Source organism: Macaca thibetana, chromosome 4 (genome assembly GCF_024542745.1).
Source record: "Macaca thibetana thibetana isolate TM-01 chromosome 4, ASM2454274v1, whole genome shotgun sequence".
NCBI classification, from domain to species: Eukaryota; Metazoa; Chordata; class Mammalia; order Primates; family Cercopithecidae; genus Macaca; species Macaca thibetana.
The window spans coordinates 120,288,115-120,309,497 of NC_065581.1; the positions used below are offsets into that span (position 1 = coordinate 120,288,115).

General features: G+C 38.2%; 1 protein-coding gene across 10 annotated transcripts in view; it reads right to left on the bottom strand.

The window, feature by feature from the left end:
* The window catches only part of UTRN (utrophin), a 576,638-nt gene that overhangs the window by 53,641 nt on the left and 501,614 nt on the right, over window positions 1–21,383 (bottom strand). For all 10 annotated transcript variants that reach the window (XM_050787306.1, XM_050787309.1, XM_050787310.1 and 7 more), the window contains 3 exons: window positions 11,266–11,351; window positions 6,212–6,369; window positions 1,803–1,969 (listed from right to left, as the gene is read on the bottom strand). In XM_050787306.1, the coding sequence (XP_050643263.1) occupies window positions 1,803–1,969; window positions 6,212–6,369; window positions 11,266–11,351 (411 nt within the window). The remainder of the gene's footprint in view (window positions 1–1,802; window positions 1,970–6,211; window positions 6,370–11,265; window positions 11,352–21,383) is intronic.

A 21,383-nucleotide genomic window follows, 5' to 3' on the forward strand; every position in this document is an offset into this window, starting at 1 on the left:
TGTCTCTGCACAGTCGGCTGCCTGGCCTTGGCAAGTTGACTAATCTTGGAGTCTTAGTTCCTTTAGGTAGAGGTAATACTCCCAATCTTACAGAGTTTTTATGAAAAGTGACTAAAATAACAAATACAACACCTCTTAGCACATTGTCTGGCATAAAGTAAACAATAAATAGCAGTGACTATTAGCTTTGATGACTCTCATTTGAATTATCTTCCGAGTAGTAGACCGACCTTGCCACATTCCAGCTATTCCCTCTCCCGTACACCTATGTCTACCAGATACTCCAAATGCAGCCATTCCAAGAACCCTGCTGCATTTAAACTGTGACTTTACCATTTTTCTCTTCCAAGATTTGTGCTTTGACTTCCACTGGGGCATCTATTACCCTGGCTGTCTGCCAGGCTAATGCTCGCTCTACTTCACACTACCTACCTGTCTTTTCATCCTCTTAGAATGCATAGCAGCAAGGCCCTCTGACCTCACAATACTTTAGTCTTCCCAACTACACCATAATGCGTGAGAGAACTTTTGAATTTCCATTTCTTATGTTAGCCATCCACAAAGAATGCAATGATATGCTTCATACAAAGTATTATGCTGATAAAGTCAGTCATATGAAAGCAATTCTGTTTAATTCAAGCTACTAATACTGATATTATATATAACAACAACCAATCCCAGTCCTCCTGATTTGACTCTCCCTCAGAGAATCACCATCTTGGCACTTTGTCTTCAGGTACGAATAAAAGATACACATAAGGCCACGCATGGTGGCTCACGCCTGAAATCCCAGCACTTTGGGAGGCCAAGGAGGACAGATCACATGGTCGGGAGTTCAAGACCAGCCTGGCCAACATAGTGGAACCCAGTATCTACTAAAAATACAAAAATTAGCTGGGTGTGGTGGCATGCGCCTGTAGTCCCAGCTACTCGGAAGGCTGAGGCAGGGGAATCGTGTGAACTCGGGAGGCAGAGGTTGAAGTGAGCCAAGATCGTGCCAATGCATACCAGCTTGGGTGGCAGAGAAACACTTGGTCAGAAAAAGAACAAAACAAAAACAGAGACACATAAAATCTTGAATTTCCCTACTGAGTAGGCTTATGTTGTTTCATAAAAGATTTCCAAATTAAACTGGGGCTATTTTCCAGATTCCCCCCAGAAGAGAAATATAATATATTCAAGAGGTCAAATGCATACCTATGTTAAGAGGAGTGGATCAGGATGTCCAAAAATCTCCACCTTAGGACAAAGCATAGACTCTGCACTGTCAGCTTTGGGGTCACAAACTGAAGAGTCTGAAACACTGATTACATTAAAGTATGGCATTCAGCAGTGCTCCTCATGGGAAGAAGTCGGGTTAATGTATTTCATATCAAACTTGGCAGAAGTAACACAAAGTAATTTGGTTACTTCTCAGCTGGTAATTAAACATTGTTTCCTGTTTGCTAAGTTTGACCCCAAAGACCTCAGAATATTCACCAAATTCCATCAGGGTTATCTATTTATAATCAGCCATACAATTTTCATGCATGAATCATTTTTGTGACCTAAGTAAATGGACATTCATAGAAATCTCTGGTTCTGACCAAAGTAGTGTAAATGAAAATAATAATAGCAACAATAATAAAATATGCTTCATGTAGTAGTTATAAGAAGAAATGCTACTTTTTGATAGATGAGACATGCTGAACACACCATTTATTTAGAAGGCAAACCTCCAAATGGGAATGGAGGATAGACGTACCACTGAGATTACGCAAAGGGAACAGAAAATAGCCTCCTCCAGCACTGGCACGCCTTACCTGAACCCGACAATTGGACATTCTTTGCAGATGTTGCATTTGGCCTGATGTTTTGCAGTCTCTGCTGCTGCCACTCGATGTAAAACTGGCAGCCAAACCATGGACTGTGGTTCCAAACGCATCCAATCTATAAACTCTTTCACACTTATTTCTGGTTTATTGTTATTCTGGTGAAAAAAGATATATATTAAAAGTGAAGAAATGTCTTCATTTAAATGGTAGCAAGTGCTGTTGCTTCATAATCTTCTGAAAATTTGTGCAGAAGAGGAAACTATGTAACTCTTTCCATGTCAGTTAAGTCACAATGCTTTAAGGTTCTTCAAGTCAAGAAAATTCTAGAACTTATGAGTGAAAAAGCAGAAATTGTCACATAGGAAGAAGTAAAAAAATACCAAGACTTCAATATACTCAGCTTTTGAAAGAAACAAAAGCAAAAACCAAAACCACCCAATTCAAAGTAATCTTTTTACATAAATAATTCTATAAAACTAGTTCGGCCAGGCGTGGTGGCTTAAGCCTGTAATCCTAGCACTTTGGGAGGCCAAGGTGGGCAGATTGCCTGAGCTCAGGAGTTTGAGACCAGCCTAGACAACACGGTGAAACCCCGTCTCTATTAAAACACACACACACACAAAATTAGCTGGGCGTGGTGGCATGCACCTGTAGTCCCGGCTACTCAGGAGGCTGAGGCAGGAGAAACTGCTTGAATCTGGGAGGTGGAGGTTGCAGTGAGCCGAGATCATGCCACTGCACTCCAGCCTGGGTGACAGAGCAAGACTCTATTTCAAAAAAAAAAAAAATTCATCTAAGACAGTAAAAACTTGTGAAAGACTCACTGATAATTTTACAAACTTGAAGGCCATTATAAATACTAAATAAAAGCTGTCATTTTTGTGTGTCCTGCTTGCTCCAGTCCCATTATATCATCACATGGGAACCATATTGCTATGGATGTACTTTGCAGGATTTTCAAATTTATCAGGATAAATTACATAAAACTCCCCAATCCCTCTATAAGTCCCAAAACTAAGCAATTTTCCTATGTGCAAAGCTAAAATTTCTAACAATTTCATCCTCCTGTTGCTGTTGAGGTTATTCTGTGAACCTACATGTATAACTATAAATCATATTTAGAATTTGCATTTGATATTTTTTGTATTTCTAAAACAAGAAAAAGGGCCATTATAAAATGTAATAACCCATGACATCAATTCTCCTCAAAGATATGGTGTGAGCCTTTTTTTCCCCTAGCAATGATAAATCACTGGCTATGCTTTGCCAAAATATCTGTAGACTTGTACTTTATGCATATGTATAACATCAGTAGTAACATTTCTAAAATGTCTTTATATGCAGTAAACATTAAAAAGAAACTAAAGTGCTTTCTCAGTTTAAAATTAGTAACTTAGATCAGTATAAAACTTTGTGTATCTTTCTTTTGTATGCATAGTTTCAAAGAAAAAAACTGATACTTTAATAACATCTTTAATGTATATATATATTTAAAATCTTGTCTTAAAAAGAACTCAGGACATTTTAATTCAGTTATCTAGCAGATACTTACTAAAGTAGGTATGATGTTCAAAGTGCAGGAAATCTAATAGTCTGAATGTTTTTGTCCCCCCAAAACTCATATGTTAAAAACCTAACCACTTAGGAGATGGTACAAGGAGGTAGAGCCTTTAGGAAATGATTAGGTCTTGAGGGTGGAGCTTTCTTGAATGGGGTTAGTGCCCTTATACAAGAGGCCCAAGACCTCAGAAATAACACCACATATCTACAACCATCTGATCTTTGACAAACCTGAGAAAAACAATAGGGAAAGAATTCCCTATTTAATAAATGATGTTGTGAAAACTGGCCAGCCATATGCAGAAAACTGAAACTGGACCTCTTCCTTACACCTTATACAAAAATTAACTCAAGATGGATTAAAGGCTTAAATGTAATACCTAAAACCATAAGGCCGGGCGCGGTGGCTCAAGCCTGTAATCCCAGCACTTTGGGAGGCCGAGACGGGCGGATCACGAGGTCAGGAGATCGAGACCATCCTGGCTAACACGGTGAAACCCCGTCTCTACTAAAAATACAAAAAAACTAGCTGGGCGAGGTGGCGGGCGTCTGTAGTCCCAGCTACTTGGGAGGCTGAGGCAGGACAATGGCGTGAACCCGGGAGGTGGAGCTTGCAGTGAGCTGAGATCCGGCCACTGCACTCCAGCCTGGGTGACAGAGCAAGACTCCGTCTCAAAAAAAAAAAAAAAAAAAAAAAAAAAAAAAAAATACCTAAAACCATAAAAACCCTAGATGAAAATCTAGGCAATACCATTCAGGACATAGTCATGGGCAAAGACTTCATGACTAAAACACCAAAAGCAATGGCAACAAAAGGCACAGCAAAACAAACAAACAAACCAAACTGTCATCAGAGTGAACAGGCAACCTACAAAATGGGAGAAAATTTTCAAAATCTATCCATCTGACAAAGAGCTAATATCCAGAATCCACAAAGAACTTCAACAAATTTACAAGAAAAAACAAACAACGCCATCAAAAAAGTGGGTGAAGGATATGAACAGACACTTCTCAAAAGAAGACATTTACACAACCAACAAACATATGAAAAAAAGCTCATCATCACTGGTCAACTGGCCATCAGAGAAATGCAAATCAAAACCACAATGAGACACCATCTCATGCCAGTTAGAATGGCAATCATTAAAAAGTCAGGAAACAACAGACACTGGATAGGATGTGGAGAAACAAGAACACTTTTACACTGTTGGTGGGAATGTAAATTAGTTCAGCCATTGTGGAAGACAGTGTGGCAATTCCTCAAGGATCTAGAACCAGAAATACCATTTGACCCAGAAATCCCATTACTAGGTATATACCCACAGGATTATAAATCATTCTACTATAAAGACACATGCACACATATGTTTACTGCAGCACTATCCACAATAGCAAAGAGTTGGAACCAAAAGCCCATCAATGATAGACTGGATAAAGAAAATGTGGCACATATACACCACGGAATACTATGTAGCCATAAAAAAAGGATGAGTTCATGTCCTTTGAAGGGACATGGATGAAGCTGGAAACCATCATTCTCAGCAAACTAACACAAGGACAGAAAACCAACCACCACATGTTCTCACTTATAAGTGGGAGTTGAACAATGAGAACACACGGACACAGGGAGGGGAATATCACACACTGGGGCCTGTCAGGGGTTGGGGGGCTAGGGGACAGCATTAGGGGAAATATCTAATGTAGATGATGGGTTGATGGGTGCAGCGAACAACCATGGCACGTGTATACCTATGCAACAAACCTGCACGTTCTGCACACGTACGCCAGAACTTAAAGTATAAAACAAACAAACAAAAAAAGAGGCCCAAGACAGATCATTTAATCTACATGTTTCAGTCCACATTACCAAAGATATATTTTAAGTAAAAGAACACTGTAGGCAGATGGAAGATAACCTCTTGCCTCTCTTTGCAGATCTCTTTAAGGAAGTGGCGGGGCCCACGGAAATGTGTGACCAGAGGCAGCTTTCCATCATATGAGGAAACAGCAAGAAAAGTTGCAATGAACTAGAAGGTGGGCCCTCAGCAGACACTGAATCTGCTAGCACCTTGATCATGGACAGCCTCCAGAACAGTAGAAAATAAATTTCTGTTGTTTAAAAGCCACCCAGTTTATGGTATTTTGTTAGAGCAGCTTGAACGAACTAAGACAGGATACAACAGTAAAATGATAGCCACAGTCCTTGTCTTCATGGAGCTTAGGTTCTTACGGAAGAAACAAACACTAAGCCATGAATTATATAATTCAGTGTGTAATTATAATTGTGCTGAGTATGAGAAGGAAGAGGTGGAAGATATTAAGGTGAATATAATAGGAAAATATAGCATTATCTGAAGAGGTCAGAGAAAGATTTTCAGAGGATGTGAGAGTTAAAGCTAAAATCTAAAGATCAAATAAGGATTAGGTATGAGAAGTGAGTTAGTGGGCAATGGGGAAGGAAGAATGTCTAAACAGCAGACACAGGTCTAAAGGCACTGCTGAGGCAGGAAACAAGGAAATAAAATAGTGCAGCTGGAAAGTGGAGAGCAAGGAGAGGAGTGGTAGGAGAGGAGGCCAGGAAAAGGGCAGAACGAACAGCATTTAATGGCACAGGTTAAACACTGTAGCTTTTATTAAAGAAAAACAGCAAGTCTCTTTGCAAGGGTTGCTATTTTTTGAAGCAAATGAGCCTTAGGAGATAAAATATACCACTTGTTGGATGGTACCCAAAGTCTTTCAGCATTTGGCTCCAGCCGGAGTTCCCTATCCCATGTCTCAGAACATCCTCAAAACCCTTCCCCAACACATCCTGCGTACCAGTGATCCTTCATGCTTACCTGTTGGAAGCAGCTGCGAACACTAGGCTCAATATTACTGCCTCCAAAAGCTGCCACTTCACCTAGCTGCCGGGGTATCTGGATGGCATCATGAAGTAACAGGCCCAGCTGCCTCTGGTCACACATTTCCGTGGGCCCCGCCACTTCCTTAAAGAGATCTGCAAAGAGAGGCAAGAGGTTAACTTCCATCTGCCTACAGTGTTCTTTTACTTAAAATATATCTTTGGTAATGTGGACTGAAACATGTAGATTAAAAAAATTTCAGAAGGACATGAATCTGATTAGTTGCCTCCTGAATTCCAATGACCTTAATATTCTGATCTTAATATTCTGCATTACATATGATATTAGATTATTTTAAGAAGCATGTAGTTAACCCGTTCCTGCAAGAATGGGTTATATATACATATAAACATAAATCATGCATATATAGTATAAATCAGTAAACACAAATTTCCTTTTTAAAATGATACAATAAGCCCATATGAATTAATTTTATGACCTTCATAAGAAATTCCCTTCTTACTGAGAAAGAATGAGCCAAAATAAAGCTTCCTTCATGACTCATCAAAGGAATAGACGTAGTTGGGTGCTGTGGTGCATGCCTGTAATCTCATCTACTGGAAAGACTAGGGCAGGAGGATCACTTGAGCCAGGAGTGAGATCAGTTTGCGCAACATAGCAAGACCCCAACTCAAAAAAAATTAAAAACAAAAAATAAAAGAATAAACGTAACTTACATAACAAACCTTCAAATTTTAACAGATTTGTTTACCAACTTTTTGTGTTCACTCCTAAATTCAATATTCTACTAAATGTACGTATATTATAACTTATTTTAAAGACTTTTACATTCACATCTATTTTATATAAGAAGCACTAAAAAGTACAAGAAGGTGTGCTTTTTCTCTTTCGGGCCAGTCTCCCATTCCTTATTAGCTATAAACACTGTTTTTGTTTTACTTTATGTAACGAAATACATTTAATCAAATTTTAAAATGTGTGCATATTTTCACAAAGTTTTTAGGTTTTTCCATTCATTAAAAAGCTGATCTGTTTTATAATTCTCTTAATTCAACAAAATTAAAACTCTTCTATTTTGTCCACTCTTGGTTTACCTTTTATTCACCATATACAATACTTTGAAGATCAAAATTATTATATAATTTTCAACAATAAAGCTAATATCCTAAGATAAGTTACTTTTGGAAGAGGAAGAAATTTCAAATACAAACAATCCATTTCATTATAGAAATTAATACTTTTTGGAAATAAATTCTAAAAATTCAAAAGCACTTAAAATCTAAATGTTCTTCATGTGAAATTTTCCAAGAATAGAAGAAAGTGGAGTAAATATTAATTGGATTCTAAAAATATTTTCAAACAGTACCTGATATCAGATCACAATGTATCATTTTCTCTCTCTTTTTTTTTTTTTTTTTCTTTTTGAGATGGAGCGTCACTCTTGTTGCCCAGGCTGGAGTGCAACGGCACGATCTCGGATCACTGCAACCTCCGCCTCCCGGGTTCAATCAATTCTCCCACCTCAGCCTCCCGAGTAGCTAGGATTACAGGCATGTAACACCACGCCTGGCTAGTTTTGTATTTTTACAGAGACAGGGTTTCTGCATGTTGGTCAGACTAGTCTCGAGCTCCCGACCATAGGTGATCTGACCCACATCGGCCTCCCAAAGTGCTGGGGATTACAGGCGTGAGCCACTGTGCCTGGCCCATTCTCTCTTTTTATAAGGAATATAATGCTAAATCTAATGCCGTCAATGGTGAAATTTCAAACTGAACCAAGCTCAGTGATACTGACACAGTAATTATAATGAAGTATGGCTTTAATTATAAGCATACATAGGGAAAGCAAATTCAATGAAGATAAATTTCATTTTTATTATAATTTTTTCACTTGGATTTGGTTAGAGCTCTACTTGTTTCTTTCCATTAAAAAAAATAAGGCTATCATAGACAAAAATATTTATCCAGTAGTCTTAATATGATGTTTATTTTAAACCAGTCCCTGGGAAGAGGTCTGTTAAGTAAATAAAAGTTGATGAATATGTATAATAATCTTTACATAAAAGTATATGTTTTCAGCAAGATCAACTATGCCCAACTTTCCTCTTTTGAGGCATAGGGCTATACTACTATGCCACTATTAAGGTAAAACTACTCACAAAACATAAGGACAAAAGTGTCCTTAGACATTTTGACATATTTCTATAAATCCTTATAAAAGTTCCTACAAAAGTTCACATTCTCAACATTATAGTCAGATACAAAAAGCAGTGTCAGGGTAAAGGAATGGGTAATAAGAAAGTCATAATCTAAAAACTCAAATTCTAATAAATCAGCACAGAAGAGATGCTAATGATAATTTAAAAGGATGGTTTGAAAATGTGTACTTTTTTTTTTTTTTTTAAGGTCTCACTTTGTCATCCAGGCTGGAAGTGTGGTGGTCTGACTATGGCTCACTACAGCCTCTGACTCCCAGGGCTCAAGTAATCCTCCCATCTTAGCCTCCCAAGTAGCTAGGACTATAGGCATAAGCCACTGTGCCTGGTCTGTAAATGTGTTTTTGATGAGGCAAGGAAGCTAGCCAGCTATAAGCATAAAGACCAGGGCGCTGTTAGAACCTAAACAAGGGATATTCTTAGGAAAGGACCAAGAGAAAAAAGTGTTATGGGGTTAAGACACTGACATTGGGCATTGTATTAATAAAATCAATGTTCAGACAGATACCGATGATCTTGAATGGCGGCCTTGCCGTTGCATTTGAAGAGCAAACTGTCTGGAATATCAATTCTAATAAAGGAAATAATAATGAGGAAGTTTCTGATATCAAGGGGGAAATAAAAACTGGAATCAGTGTGGTGAAGGTCCTCAAAGTAAAAAGCAAAACAAAACCCCAGGACATTCCAAAGTCTGGATATCTCAGTAAAGATTTAGATTAAAGATTAAAACCCAAGAGATTTCTTATTTAATTAGTCCTAAAATGGCATACTTTGTGGATTCAATTAAATATGAGAAATTTCACTGCAGAGGCTTCTGCTTCCCCTGCCAAAATCTGAAAGTTAATGTTGAATTATAGACAATGAAAGCTTTGAGGTTGAATTTGCATATATTTCAGAGTAAGCTCTACACTATAACTGTTACTTTCAGAGAACTCTAATTATTTCAGAAGCACAAGAAACCCCAAATCAGAGATGATAAAAAATCCATTTCTAATTTTGTAACATTGATATTTTCATTAACATTTGTCTTTCCTGATCATTATAAAAATGATAACTGGGCCGGGCGCGGTGGCTCAAGCCTGTAATCCCAGCACTTTGGGAGGCCGAGACGGGCGGATCACGAGGTCAGGAGATCGAGACCATCCTGGGTAACCCGGTGAAACCCCGTCTCTACTAAAAAATACAAAAAAAAAAACTAGCCGGGCGAGGTGGCGGGCGCCTGTAATCCCAGCTACTCGGGAGGCTGAGGCAGGAGAATGGCGTAAACCCGGGAGGCGGAGCTTGCAGTGAGCTGAGATCCGGCCACTGCATTCCAGCCTGGGCGACAGAGCGAGACTCCGTCTCAAAAAAAAAAAAAAAAAAAAAAAAAAAAATGATAACTTCTTCAGCTTTGGAAATTACATCTTTTCATGATTATGATTCTGAAAACTACTTAAATTCTGGATAAAATGCCACAAAGCAAAAGCTCTGTGCAAAGCCTCCTTCTGCATGGGTAACTAGGCTCTCACTCCGTCATAGCACCCCATCTTGTAATCTTACAATCAGCTTTTCATTTCATATAAATCTACATCTCTTCACTGACATTCCTGTCAAACTATGTAGGAAAAACAGGCCATCACGGTCTAGACCTGAAATTCAAAATCAAATAACCTCACAGCAATCCCAGAAATGAAAAGCTATTAAAATGTACTCATGTTCACATAAGATACAAAACTGAACTAAGTTTACAGGGCCTATAATCAAATATCCTACTGTTTTTTAGTATCTCTCTATTCATAGAATATCCCTAATCCTCTCCCACAAATGTATGGATTTCTCTGTAAAGAATCATCTGGGAATAAGCATGATGGGATCAAATTCACATTTTATCGACAAAAATAAATCAAAATATATGTGATAGTAGTTAAGAGTTTGGGGACTCAGCGGCAATTGCTACCAATTATTCAACAACTGCTATTTCTAGGTACCTTAAACATTACTCCTAATTCTTTTCCAAGCAGGAATTATTAGCTTCAGGTTTCAGTTGAAGAAAATTTGCTAAATTTCAGCTTCCTGAACTGTAAAATGGGAATACTCTTAGTTGGCAATATTCAATGAAATCACATAACCTGCCCAAAGACACTCAGCTACTAAGTGGCAGAAATTTGAAGACAGGCCCCCTTGGCTCCTGAGCACAAGCCTTTTCCAAAGCCAAGATATCTTTCATCAACTGACAGATAAAGGAACACTGTTGATTTATTTGGTAAATCTAAATATAACAAAAATTTAAAAAATCATGTTTTATTTTGTCACAATGGTAAAATATGTTTATTTAGGATTATCATCTATGTCCATAAAGGTTCTAGTTCATCTTTTTCTTTTAAGCATTGGAAGTATAAAGAAATAAAAAAGTTTGGGCTTTGGAGTCAGAAAAACCTAGTATCTAATTCTAGCCCCATCCCTTATTGGCTCTGCAGTCTTAGACTAGATTCTTAGCCTATCTCAGCATTAATTTTCTCAGCCAGAAAAATGGAAATCCCAATGCTTACATTATGGAGGGATTATTCTAAGAATTAAATGAAATATAATTTGTAGTTAGGTCTCACTCCATCCAGGCACCCCATCTCTTAGTTATAATCAGGTTTTCATTTCACATAAAGCCCCAAGTCTGTGCACTGCCACCTTTTGTCCAACTTAGTATAGGCACAGTAAGGTTTAAAAAAAAAGAGAGAGAACTATTACTACTAACGAATTATATAATGTAAGTTTCCAGTAAATTGTTATAATCATTATTATTACTAAAAACACTGTTGGTATATGAAAGCTCTTACATACATCTGTACTTTTCTTCCAAGAGACCTTTGGAGAGAGACATCAATCCAATCTTCAGACTCTGCACTCTAATTTTTCCAGTTCGACCCCTAAAATTATAAGAATGTTAATGTATTAGATGCATTTAAAACCATATGCAGCATGTTAATTGCTTCTGAATATCTACTTTCTTGGCGCTAAACCATTAAAAATAATTATATCTTAAAGATGCAACTTTTCTATTAACTTTTAACAACTAGTATTAAACCTATACTGTAATTTCATGACATATATTAACAGGGTGTTTGGCCAAGTCTAGAAGAATACACAGCTTGAAGTCACTTTGCACATAACACATGAACTAAGAAGGACAAATTAAAGCAAAATGACAATGATAATTATAAAGCTGAAAGATTTCACCTTTAAAAATACTATGAATTAAAACTATCTGTTAATAATTGTAGATGCAAGATTCAAAATAGCTAGAGCTGCACACTTTATACATGTGACTTCATACAGCAAGAAAAATCTAATCATATATCTAAAAACAAGAACACAAACAAGAAAATTATATACTAAGAGCTTACAACTTGCTGAATACTTATTGGTAATTAAGTATTAATTAAGTATAAATATTGGTATTTAAGTATTCAGCAAATTATAAGCCCTCAGTATGTAGTTAATTTTCTGTCAATGCTGTTTTTATTAATTACTATTGCAATTTTAATAGTCAGTGATCTTAGACAGATGTGAAACCCCTATTTGCGGAAGTATCAAATTATAATTAAAACCAGAATGTGTTAAAAAATCAACACTAGAACATGGTTTTACACAACACTAAGGAGAGATCATTTCTATTTCACTTATAAGTCGACCAGATGAAACATGTTTTTTTAACTTTAAAAGCACAGAGTTTTCTTAATTTCATTGCTTATCAAAGAATTACTGAGTAATCTACCAAATGTTAGTCACAGTAGTCCCACTCCTAGGAATTGGAAGATAATTACAAAAATTAATAAGATATTATCCTTGCTATGAAATAACACATAGCCGAGAAAAAAGCCTTTATTGCTATCTTTATTATTGCAGATTTAGGATCCGTTTTCATTTTAGGTTTTTATTGTCAATTTTCTTATTTGTTTTTAACACACAAGTAAAGCACACTTAAAACCTGTAACTGAAAGTTTACATAAATATATGAATGTATAAAAGTTAACAATTTGTGCTATTTTAAAAACATAAATATTTGAATCATGTAACTTTAATTTTATGCAGTCTTCTTGCCAAACTATATTTAATCACTGATTTTATTGATATTTTTACTAGTAATACTAATTGATATTCCTCCACTGTCAATTATATGTACTAAAGGAATTTTCTGTATGCATATTACAACACGTAAAGTATGCAATAAATAAGAAAGGAAAACGTGCTTAGGGATTGGTGCAATGTATTTTCAAAGTACTCCCTCAATAGGCTAGAGTTGGTAATTTATATTAAATCATATCTAATAAACTCACTGAACCCTTAGTATGTAGGTATGCGACATTCAGAATTAACCTCTGAAATGATTCATACTTAATATTAAAATAAGCATAGTCCTTCTAAGCAGACTTTCTAAATTAATATAATCATTCATTTCTCACAATTACAGAAATACTAGTTTCACATTAACCCTACAGAGAGTCATGCTACAAACTGTGTTTCTACTTTATATCTTTTAGAAGTTTCCTAATTATCACATGAAACACAATATTTGCTTCTTTTCAAAAGAAGGAAATGTTTACTCTCTGGACCCAGTCAGACAATAGACTTGCAGAGGATAACAGAAGGCTTTGTGAATGGGCTGAGACAAGTACACGAATGTGGCTAAGGACAAACTGATTCCTACGGGGAAAAATGGTCAAAATAATATGCATTACAGCATGACCCCCACTCTACTGTCACAATACAAGAAAGGAATATCGAAGATAGCCGAATATGAACAGCTCCAGTCTTCAGCTCCCAGCGCGAGCCACACAAAAAACAGGTGATTTCTGCATTATCAACTGAGGTACTGGGTTCATCTCACTGGGGAGTGCCGGACAATCGGTGCTGGTCAGCTGTTGCAGCCCGACCAGCGAGAGCTGAAGCAGGGCGAGGCATCGCCTCACCTGGGAAGCGCAAGGGAGAAGGGAATCCCTTTTCCTAGCCTGGGGAACTGAGACACACAACACCTGGAAAATCGGGTAACTCCCACCCCAATACTGCGCTTTAAGCAAACGGGCACACCAGGAGATTATATCCCACACCTGGCCGGGAGGGTCCCATGCCCATGGAGCCTTCCTCATTGCTAGCACAGCAGTCTGCGATCTAACCACAAGGCAGCAGCGAGGCTGGGGGAGGGGCACCCGCCATTGCTGAGGCTTAAGTAGGTAAACAAAGCCCTGGGAAGATCGAACTGGGTGGAGCTCACAGCAGTTCAAGGAGGCCTGCCAGTCTCTGTAGACTCCACCTCTGGGGACAGGACACAGCTAAAAACAACAACAACAACAACAACAACAAAGCAGCAGAAACCTCTGCAGACGCAAGCGACTCTGTCTGACAGCTTTGAATAGAGCGGTGGATCTCCCAACACGACGGCTGAGATCTGAGAACAGACAGACTGCCTGCTCAAGTGGGTCCCTGACCCCTGAGTAGCCTAACTGGGAGACATCCTCCACTAGGGGCAGACCAACACCCCACACCTCACACAGTGGGGTACACCCCTGAGAGGAAGCTTCCAAAGCAAGAATCAGACAAGTACACTCACTATTCAGCAGTATTCTATCTTCTGCAGCCTCTGCTGCTGACACCCAGGCAAACAGGGTTGCAGTGGACCTCAAGCAATCTCCAACTGACCTACAGCTGAGGGTCCAGACTGTTAGAAGGAAAACTAACAAAAAGGAAGGACACCCACACCAAAACTCCATCATTACGTCACCATCATCAAAGACCAGAGGCAGATAAAACCACAAAGATGGGGAAAAAGCAGGGCAGAAAAGCTGGAAATTCAAAAAATAAGAGCGCATCTCCCCCTCCAAAGGATCGCAGCTCATCGTCAGCAACGGATCAAAGCTGGATGGAGAATGACTTTGATGAGTTGAGAGAAGAAGGCTTCAGTCCATCAAACATCTCAGAGCTAAAGGAGGAATTACGTACCCAGCGCGAAGAAACTAAAAATCTTGAAAAAAGAGTGGAAGAATTGACAACCAGAATAATTAATGCAGAGAAGGCCATAAATGAAATGAAAGAGATGAAAACCATGACATGAGAAATATGTGACAAATGCACAAGCTTCAGTAACCGACTTGATCAACTGGAAGAAAGAGTATCAGTGATTGAGGATCAAATGAATGAAATGAAGCGAGAAGAGAAATCTAAAGAAAAAAGAAGAAAAAGAAATGAACAAAGCCTGCAAGAAGTAGGCCGAGACGGGGGATTATGTAGAAAAGACCACATCTACGTCTCTTTGATTAGCCGGGGGTGCCTGAAAGTGAGGGGGGGAGGAAATGGAACCCGGGAGGCGGAGCTTGCAGTGAGCTGGGATCCGGCCACTGCACTCCAAAACACTCGTTCAGGATATCATCTGCAGGATGGGAAATTCCCCAACCTGAAAGTAGGGCAGGCCAACATTCAAATCCAGGAGAAATACAGAGAAGGCCAACACAAAAGATACAGAGAACTCCTCGAGAAGAGCAACTCCAAGACACAGAATTGCCAGATTCACCAAAGTGGAAATGAAGGAAAAAATCTTAAGGGCAGCCAGAGAGAAAGGTTGGGTTACCCACAAAGGGAAGCCCATCAGACTAACAGCAGATCTCTCGGCAGAAACTCTACAAGTCACAAGAGAGTGGGGGACAATATTCAACATTCTTAAAGAAAAGAATTTTAAACCCAGAATTTCATATCCAGCCAAACTAAGTTTCATAAGTGAAGGAGAAATAAAATCCTTTACAGATAAGCAAATGCTTAGAGATTTTGTCACCACACTAGGCCTGCCTTACAAGAGACCCTGAAGGAAGCACTAAACATGGAAAGGAACAAATGGTACAGCCATTGCAAAAACATGCCAAAATGTAAAGACCATCGAGGCTAGGAAGAAACTGCATCAACTAATGAGCAAAATAACCAGTTAATATCATAATGACAGGATCAAGTTCACACATAACAATATTAACCTTAAATGTAAATGGACTAAATGCTCCAATTAAAAGACACAGACTGGCAAACTGGATAAAGAGTCAAGATCCATCAGTTTGCTGTATTCAGGAGACCCATCTCACATGCAGAGACATACATAGGCTCAAAATAGAGGGATGGAGGAAGATCTACCAAGCAAATGGATAAAAAAAAAAAGCAGGGTTTGCAATACTAGTCTCTGATAAAACAGACTTTAAACCATCAAAGATCAAAAGAGACAAAGAAGGCCATTACATAATGGTAAAGGGATCAATTCAACAGGAAGTGCTAACTATCCTAAATATATATGCACCCAATACAGGAGCACCTAGATTCATAAAGCAAGTCCTTAGAGACTTACAAAGAGACTTAGACTCCCATACAATAATAATGGGAGACTTCAACACTCCACTGTCAACATTACACAGATCAACGAGACAGAAAGTTAACAAGGATATCCAGGAATTGAACTCATCTCTACAGCAAGCAGACCTAATAGACATCTACAGAACTCTCCACCCCAAATCAACAGAATATACATTCTTCTCAGCACCACATCACACTTATTCCAAAATTGACCACATAATTGGAAGTAAAGCACTCCTCAGCAAATGTACACGAACAGAAATTATAACAAACGATCTCTCAGACCACAGTGCAATCAAACTAGAACTCAGGACTAAGAAACTCAAAACCGCTCAACTACATGGAAACTGAATAACCTGCTCCTGAATGACTACTGGGTACACAACGAAATGAAGGCAGAAATAAAGATGTTCTTTGAAACCAATGAGAACAAAGATACAACATACCAGAATCTCTGGGACACATTTAAAGCAGTGTGTAGAGGGAAATTTATAGCACTAAATGCCCACAAGAGAAAGATTGAAAGATCTAAAATTAACACTCTAACATCACAATTAAAAGAACTAGAGAAGCAAGAGCAAACACATTCGAAAGCTAGCAGAAGGCAAGAAATAACTAAGATCAGAGCAGAACTGAAGGAGATAGAGACACAAAAAACCCTCCAAAAAATCAATGAATCCAGGAGTTGGTTTTTTGAAAAGATCAACAAAATTGACAGACCGCTAGCAAGACTAATAAAGAAGAAAAGAGAGAAGAATCAAATAGATGCAATAAAAAATGATAAAGGGGATATCACCACCGACCCCACAGAAATACAAACTACCATCAGAGAATACTATAAACACCTCTACGCAAATAAACTAGAAAATCTAGAAGAAATGGATAATTTCCTGGACACTTACACTGTCCCAAGACTAAACCAGGAAGAAGCTGAATCCCTGAATAGACCAATAGCAGGCTCTGAAATTGAGGCAATAATTAATAGCCTACCAACCAATAAAAGTCCAGGACCAGATGGATTCACAGCTGAATTCTACCAGAGGTACAAAGAGGAGCTGGTACCATTCCTTCTGAAACTATTCCAATCAATAGAAAAAGAGGGAATCCTCCCTAACTCATTTTATGAGGCCAACATCATCCTGATACCAAAGCCTGGCAGAGACATAACAAAAAAAGAGAATTTTAGACCAATATCCCTGATGAACATCGATGCAAAAATCCTCAATAAAATACTGGCAAACCGGATCCAGCAGCACATCAAAAAGCTTATCCACCATGATCAAGTTGGCTTCATCCCTGGGATGCAAGGCTGGTTCAACATATGCAAATCAATAAACGTAATCCAGCATATAAACAGAACCAAAGACAAAAACCACATGATTATCTCAATAGATGCAGAAAAGGCCTTTGACAAAATTCAACAGCCCTTCATGCTAAAAACGCTCAATAAATTCGGTATTGATGGAACATATCTCAAAATAATAAGAGCTATTTATGACAAACCCACAGCCAATATCATACTGAATGGGCAAAAACTGGAAAAATTCCCTTTGAAAACTGGCACAAGACAGGGATGCCCTCTCTCACCACTCCTATTCAACATAGTGTTGGAAGTTCTGGCTAGGACAATCAGGCAAGAGAAAGAAAACAAGGGTATTCAGTTAGGAAAAGAAGAAGTCAAATTGTCTCTCTTTGCAGATGACATGATTGTATATTAAAAAACCCCATTGTCTCAGCCCAAAATCTCCTTAAGCTGATAAGAAACTTCAGCAAAGTCTCAGGATACAAAATTAATGTGCAAAAACAACAAGCATTCTTATACACCAGTAACAGACAAACAGAGAGCCAAATCATGAATGAACTTCCATTCACAATTGCTTCAAAGAGAATAAAATACCTAGGAATCCAACTTACAAGGGATGTAAAGGACCTCTTCAAGGAGAACTACAAACCTCTGCTCAGTGAAATCAAAGAGGACACAAACAAATGGAAGAACATACCATGCTCATGGATAGGAAGAATCAATATCGTGAAAATAGCCATACTGCCCAAGGTAATTTATAGATTCAATGCCATCCCCAGCAAGCTACCAATGACTTTCTTCACAGAATTGGAAAAAACTGCTTTAAAGTTCATATGGAACCAAAAAGGAGCCCGCATCTCCAAGAAAATCCTAAGTCAAAAGAACAAAGCAGGAGGCATCACGCTACCTGACTTCAAACTATACTACAAGGCTACAGTAACCAAAACAGCATGGTACTGGTACCAAAACAGAGATATAGACCAATGGAACAGAACAGAGTCCTCAGAAATAATACCACACATCTACAGCCATCTGATTTTTGATAAATCTGAGAAAAAAAAGAAATGGGGAAAGGATTCCCTATTTAATAAATGGTGCTGGGAAAATTGACTAGCCATAAGTAGAAAGCTGAAACTGGATCCTTTCTTTACTCCTTATACGAAAATTAATTCAAGATGGATTAGAGACTTAAATGTTAGACCTAAAACCATAAAAACCCTAGAAGAAAACCTAGGTAATACCATTCAGGACATAGGCATGGGCAAGGACTTCATGTCTAAAACACCAAAAGCAATGGCAACAAAAGCCAAAATTGACAAATGGGATCTCATTAAACTAAAGAGCTTCTGCACAGCAAAAGAAACTACCATCAGAGTGAACAGGCAACCTATAGAATGGGAGAAAATTTTTGCAATCTACTCATCAGACAAAGGGCTAATATCCAGAACCTACAAAGAACTCAAACAAATACAAGAAAAAAAAAAACAAACAACCCCATCAAAAAGTGGGAAAAGGATAGAACAGTCATTTCTCAAAAGAAGACATTCATACAGCCAAGAGTTCCATGAAAAAATGCTCATCATCACTGGCCATCAGAGAAATGCAAATCAAAACCACAATGAGATACCATCTCACACCAGTTAGAATGGCAATCATTAAAAAGTCAGGAAACAACAGGTGCTGGAGAGGATGTGGAGAAATAGGAACACTTTTACACTGTTGGTGAGATTGTAAACTAGTTCAACCATTATGGAAAACAGTATGGTGATTCCTCAAGGATCTAGAAATAGAAGTACCATATGACCCAGCCATCCCATTACCGGGTATATACCCAAAGGATTATAAATCATGCTGCTATGAAGACACATGCACATGTATGTTTATTGCGGCACTATTCACAATAGCAAAGACTTGGAACCAACCCAAATGTCCATCAGTGACAGAGTGGATTAAGAAAATGTGGTACATATACACCATGGAATACTACACAGCCATAAAAAAGGATGAGTTTGTGTCCTTTGAAGGGAGATGGATGCAGCTGGAAACCATCATTCTCAGCAAACTATCGCAAGAACAGAAAACCAAACACTGCATGTTCTCACTCATAGATGGGAACTGAACAATGAGATCATTTGGACTCAGAAAGGGGAATATCACACACCGGAGCCTATCACGGGGAGCGGGGAGGGGGGAGGGATTGCATTGGGAGTTATACCTGATGTAAATGATGAGTTGATGGGTGCTGACAAGTTGATGGGTGCAGCACACCAACATGGCACAAGTATACATATGTAACAAACTGCACATTATGCACATGTACCCTAGAACTTAAAGTATAAAAAAAAAAAAAAAAAAAGATAAAAAAAAAAGAAAGAAAGAAAGGAATATCATCAGGAAGACAACTGACACTGTCAATCACCCAGTCATCACACCATCACCAGTTACGAAGGCTTACTGTGATACCGGCATTGCTCTGTGTACTGTTGGACCAAGAGAAAAGTAGAAGACATAATTCCTACCCCAGATGAACTCACACACTAGCTGAGGAAGGTAAGATAAGAACACAACTAGAAAACATGAGACAATCCTTTATGTATGGAAATCAAAAATCAAGTACAAGATGATTGTGGCTGTCTATCATTAGTAATATGTAGTCATGTGATACATAGTCATTACGTAGTTTGACTATGTAGTCTATACTAATACATAGTCATTAGTTTTTCAACATGTGACAGAGAAGATAAACCTAAAATCAGACATAGAAGGTATATCATGGCATGACTGTCCCAAGTAGGAGAAAGTAAAGTATCACAGAGAAAGCCTGAGCAAAGGCATAGAGGCAGGGGTGTGAGCATCAGAGATAAGACACGTTCAGGCCGGGCGTGGTGGCTCATGACTGTAATCTCAGCACTTTGAGAGGCCGAGGTGGGCAGATCAAGAGGTCAGGAGATCGAGACCATCCTGGCCAACATGGTGAAATCCCATCTCTACTAAAAATACAAAAATTAGCTGGGCGTGGTGGTGCGTGCCTGTAATCCCAGCTACTCGAGAGGCTGAGGCAGGAAAATCGCTTGAACCAGGGAGTCGGAGGTTGTAGTGAGCTGAGATCGCGCCACTGCACTCCAGCCTGGTGACAGAGTGAGACTGTCTGAAAAAAACCAAAACCAAAACAAACAAATAAGATGTACTCAGGTGGGACAGAGACTTGCATCAAGGTTAACTGGTTGACCAAACTGTACAGTTACGTGGGACCAGACAATAAAGGACATTGACGTAAATGAGCTACCTGGATGTGAGAGACAAGAGGGACACAGTAAAATATATTAGTGAGTGACATAGTCCAGTGTTGAAATATTTAGTCTCCTGATAGTTTTCATAGGCAACTCTTTAAGTTGGTTTAACTGTAAAGACATTTACTTTATAAAATTATATCACCTTTGGAACAGTGGAAAAAATGACCCTGCAGCAAATGAGGTTAATATTTTTGGTAGGAAAAAACCATATTTAAACCAAGTACTCCAGACTATTGCTTTATACCATGATTTAAACACTTTTGATGTCCATTAAAGCCAGAAGGAAGATTGTGAAATTAAGACCTTTTAATCTGGGAAGATGACTGAGGCTGCAAATTCATAAATGAAATCAATTTTATCTTTATAAAGTACTTTTTAAATATATTACTTCATTTGCCCTTCATAATCACCTTTTGTGTGGTAAGCAGAGTGGATATTTTTATTTCAATTTCAATTTTTCAGATGAAAAATTAAGATGCCAATGTTAAGTAGCTGCCAACCCACACAGCAACCAGAACCAAAAATCTGAATTATTGTTATCCACGACAGATGAAAAGAAATTTTTTTTACAAAGTTCAGAATATCAGGAGGTGGGTACATGTTAAAATTGGAAAAAAAAAACTGTTTACTTAAAGTACTATGTTTCCTAGATATGGCAATATAATAAGAATAATCAAATGATTATCAAAAGATTCTGAATATTAGTTCTTTAATTATGACTAATATGTAATAGGTAGATAAATTCTCCTGTCTCACTGGGTAAGGTTTTCAATTAGTAAAGAGAAAAGGGCAGAATTAAAGATCCCCAAATCCTTCTACTTTGAGAATTCTGTGATCTGCGTGTGCATCACTCATTATCAAGAGCTGGCTGAAGCTGAAAACACCAGTTCTGGCTATATCACATGACAGGAAGGAAGGCAGCCACGGATATATGATTAGTGAGTGAATGTCAGGATGGCTGAATGAATAGAAATGTTAGA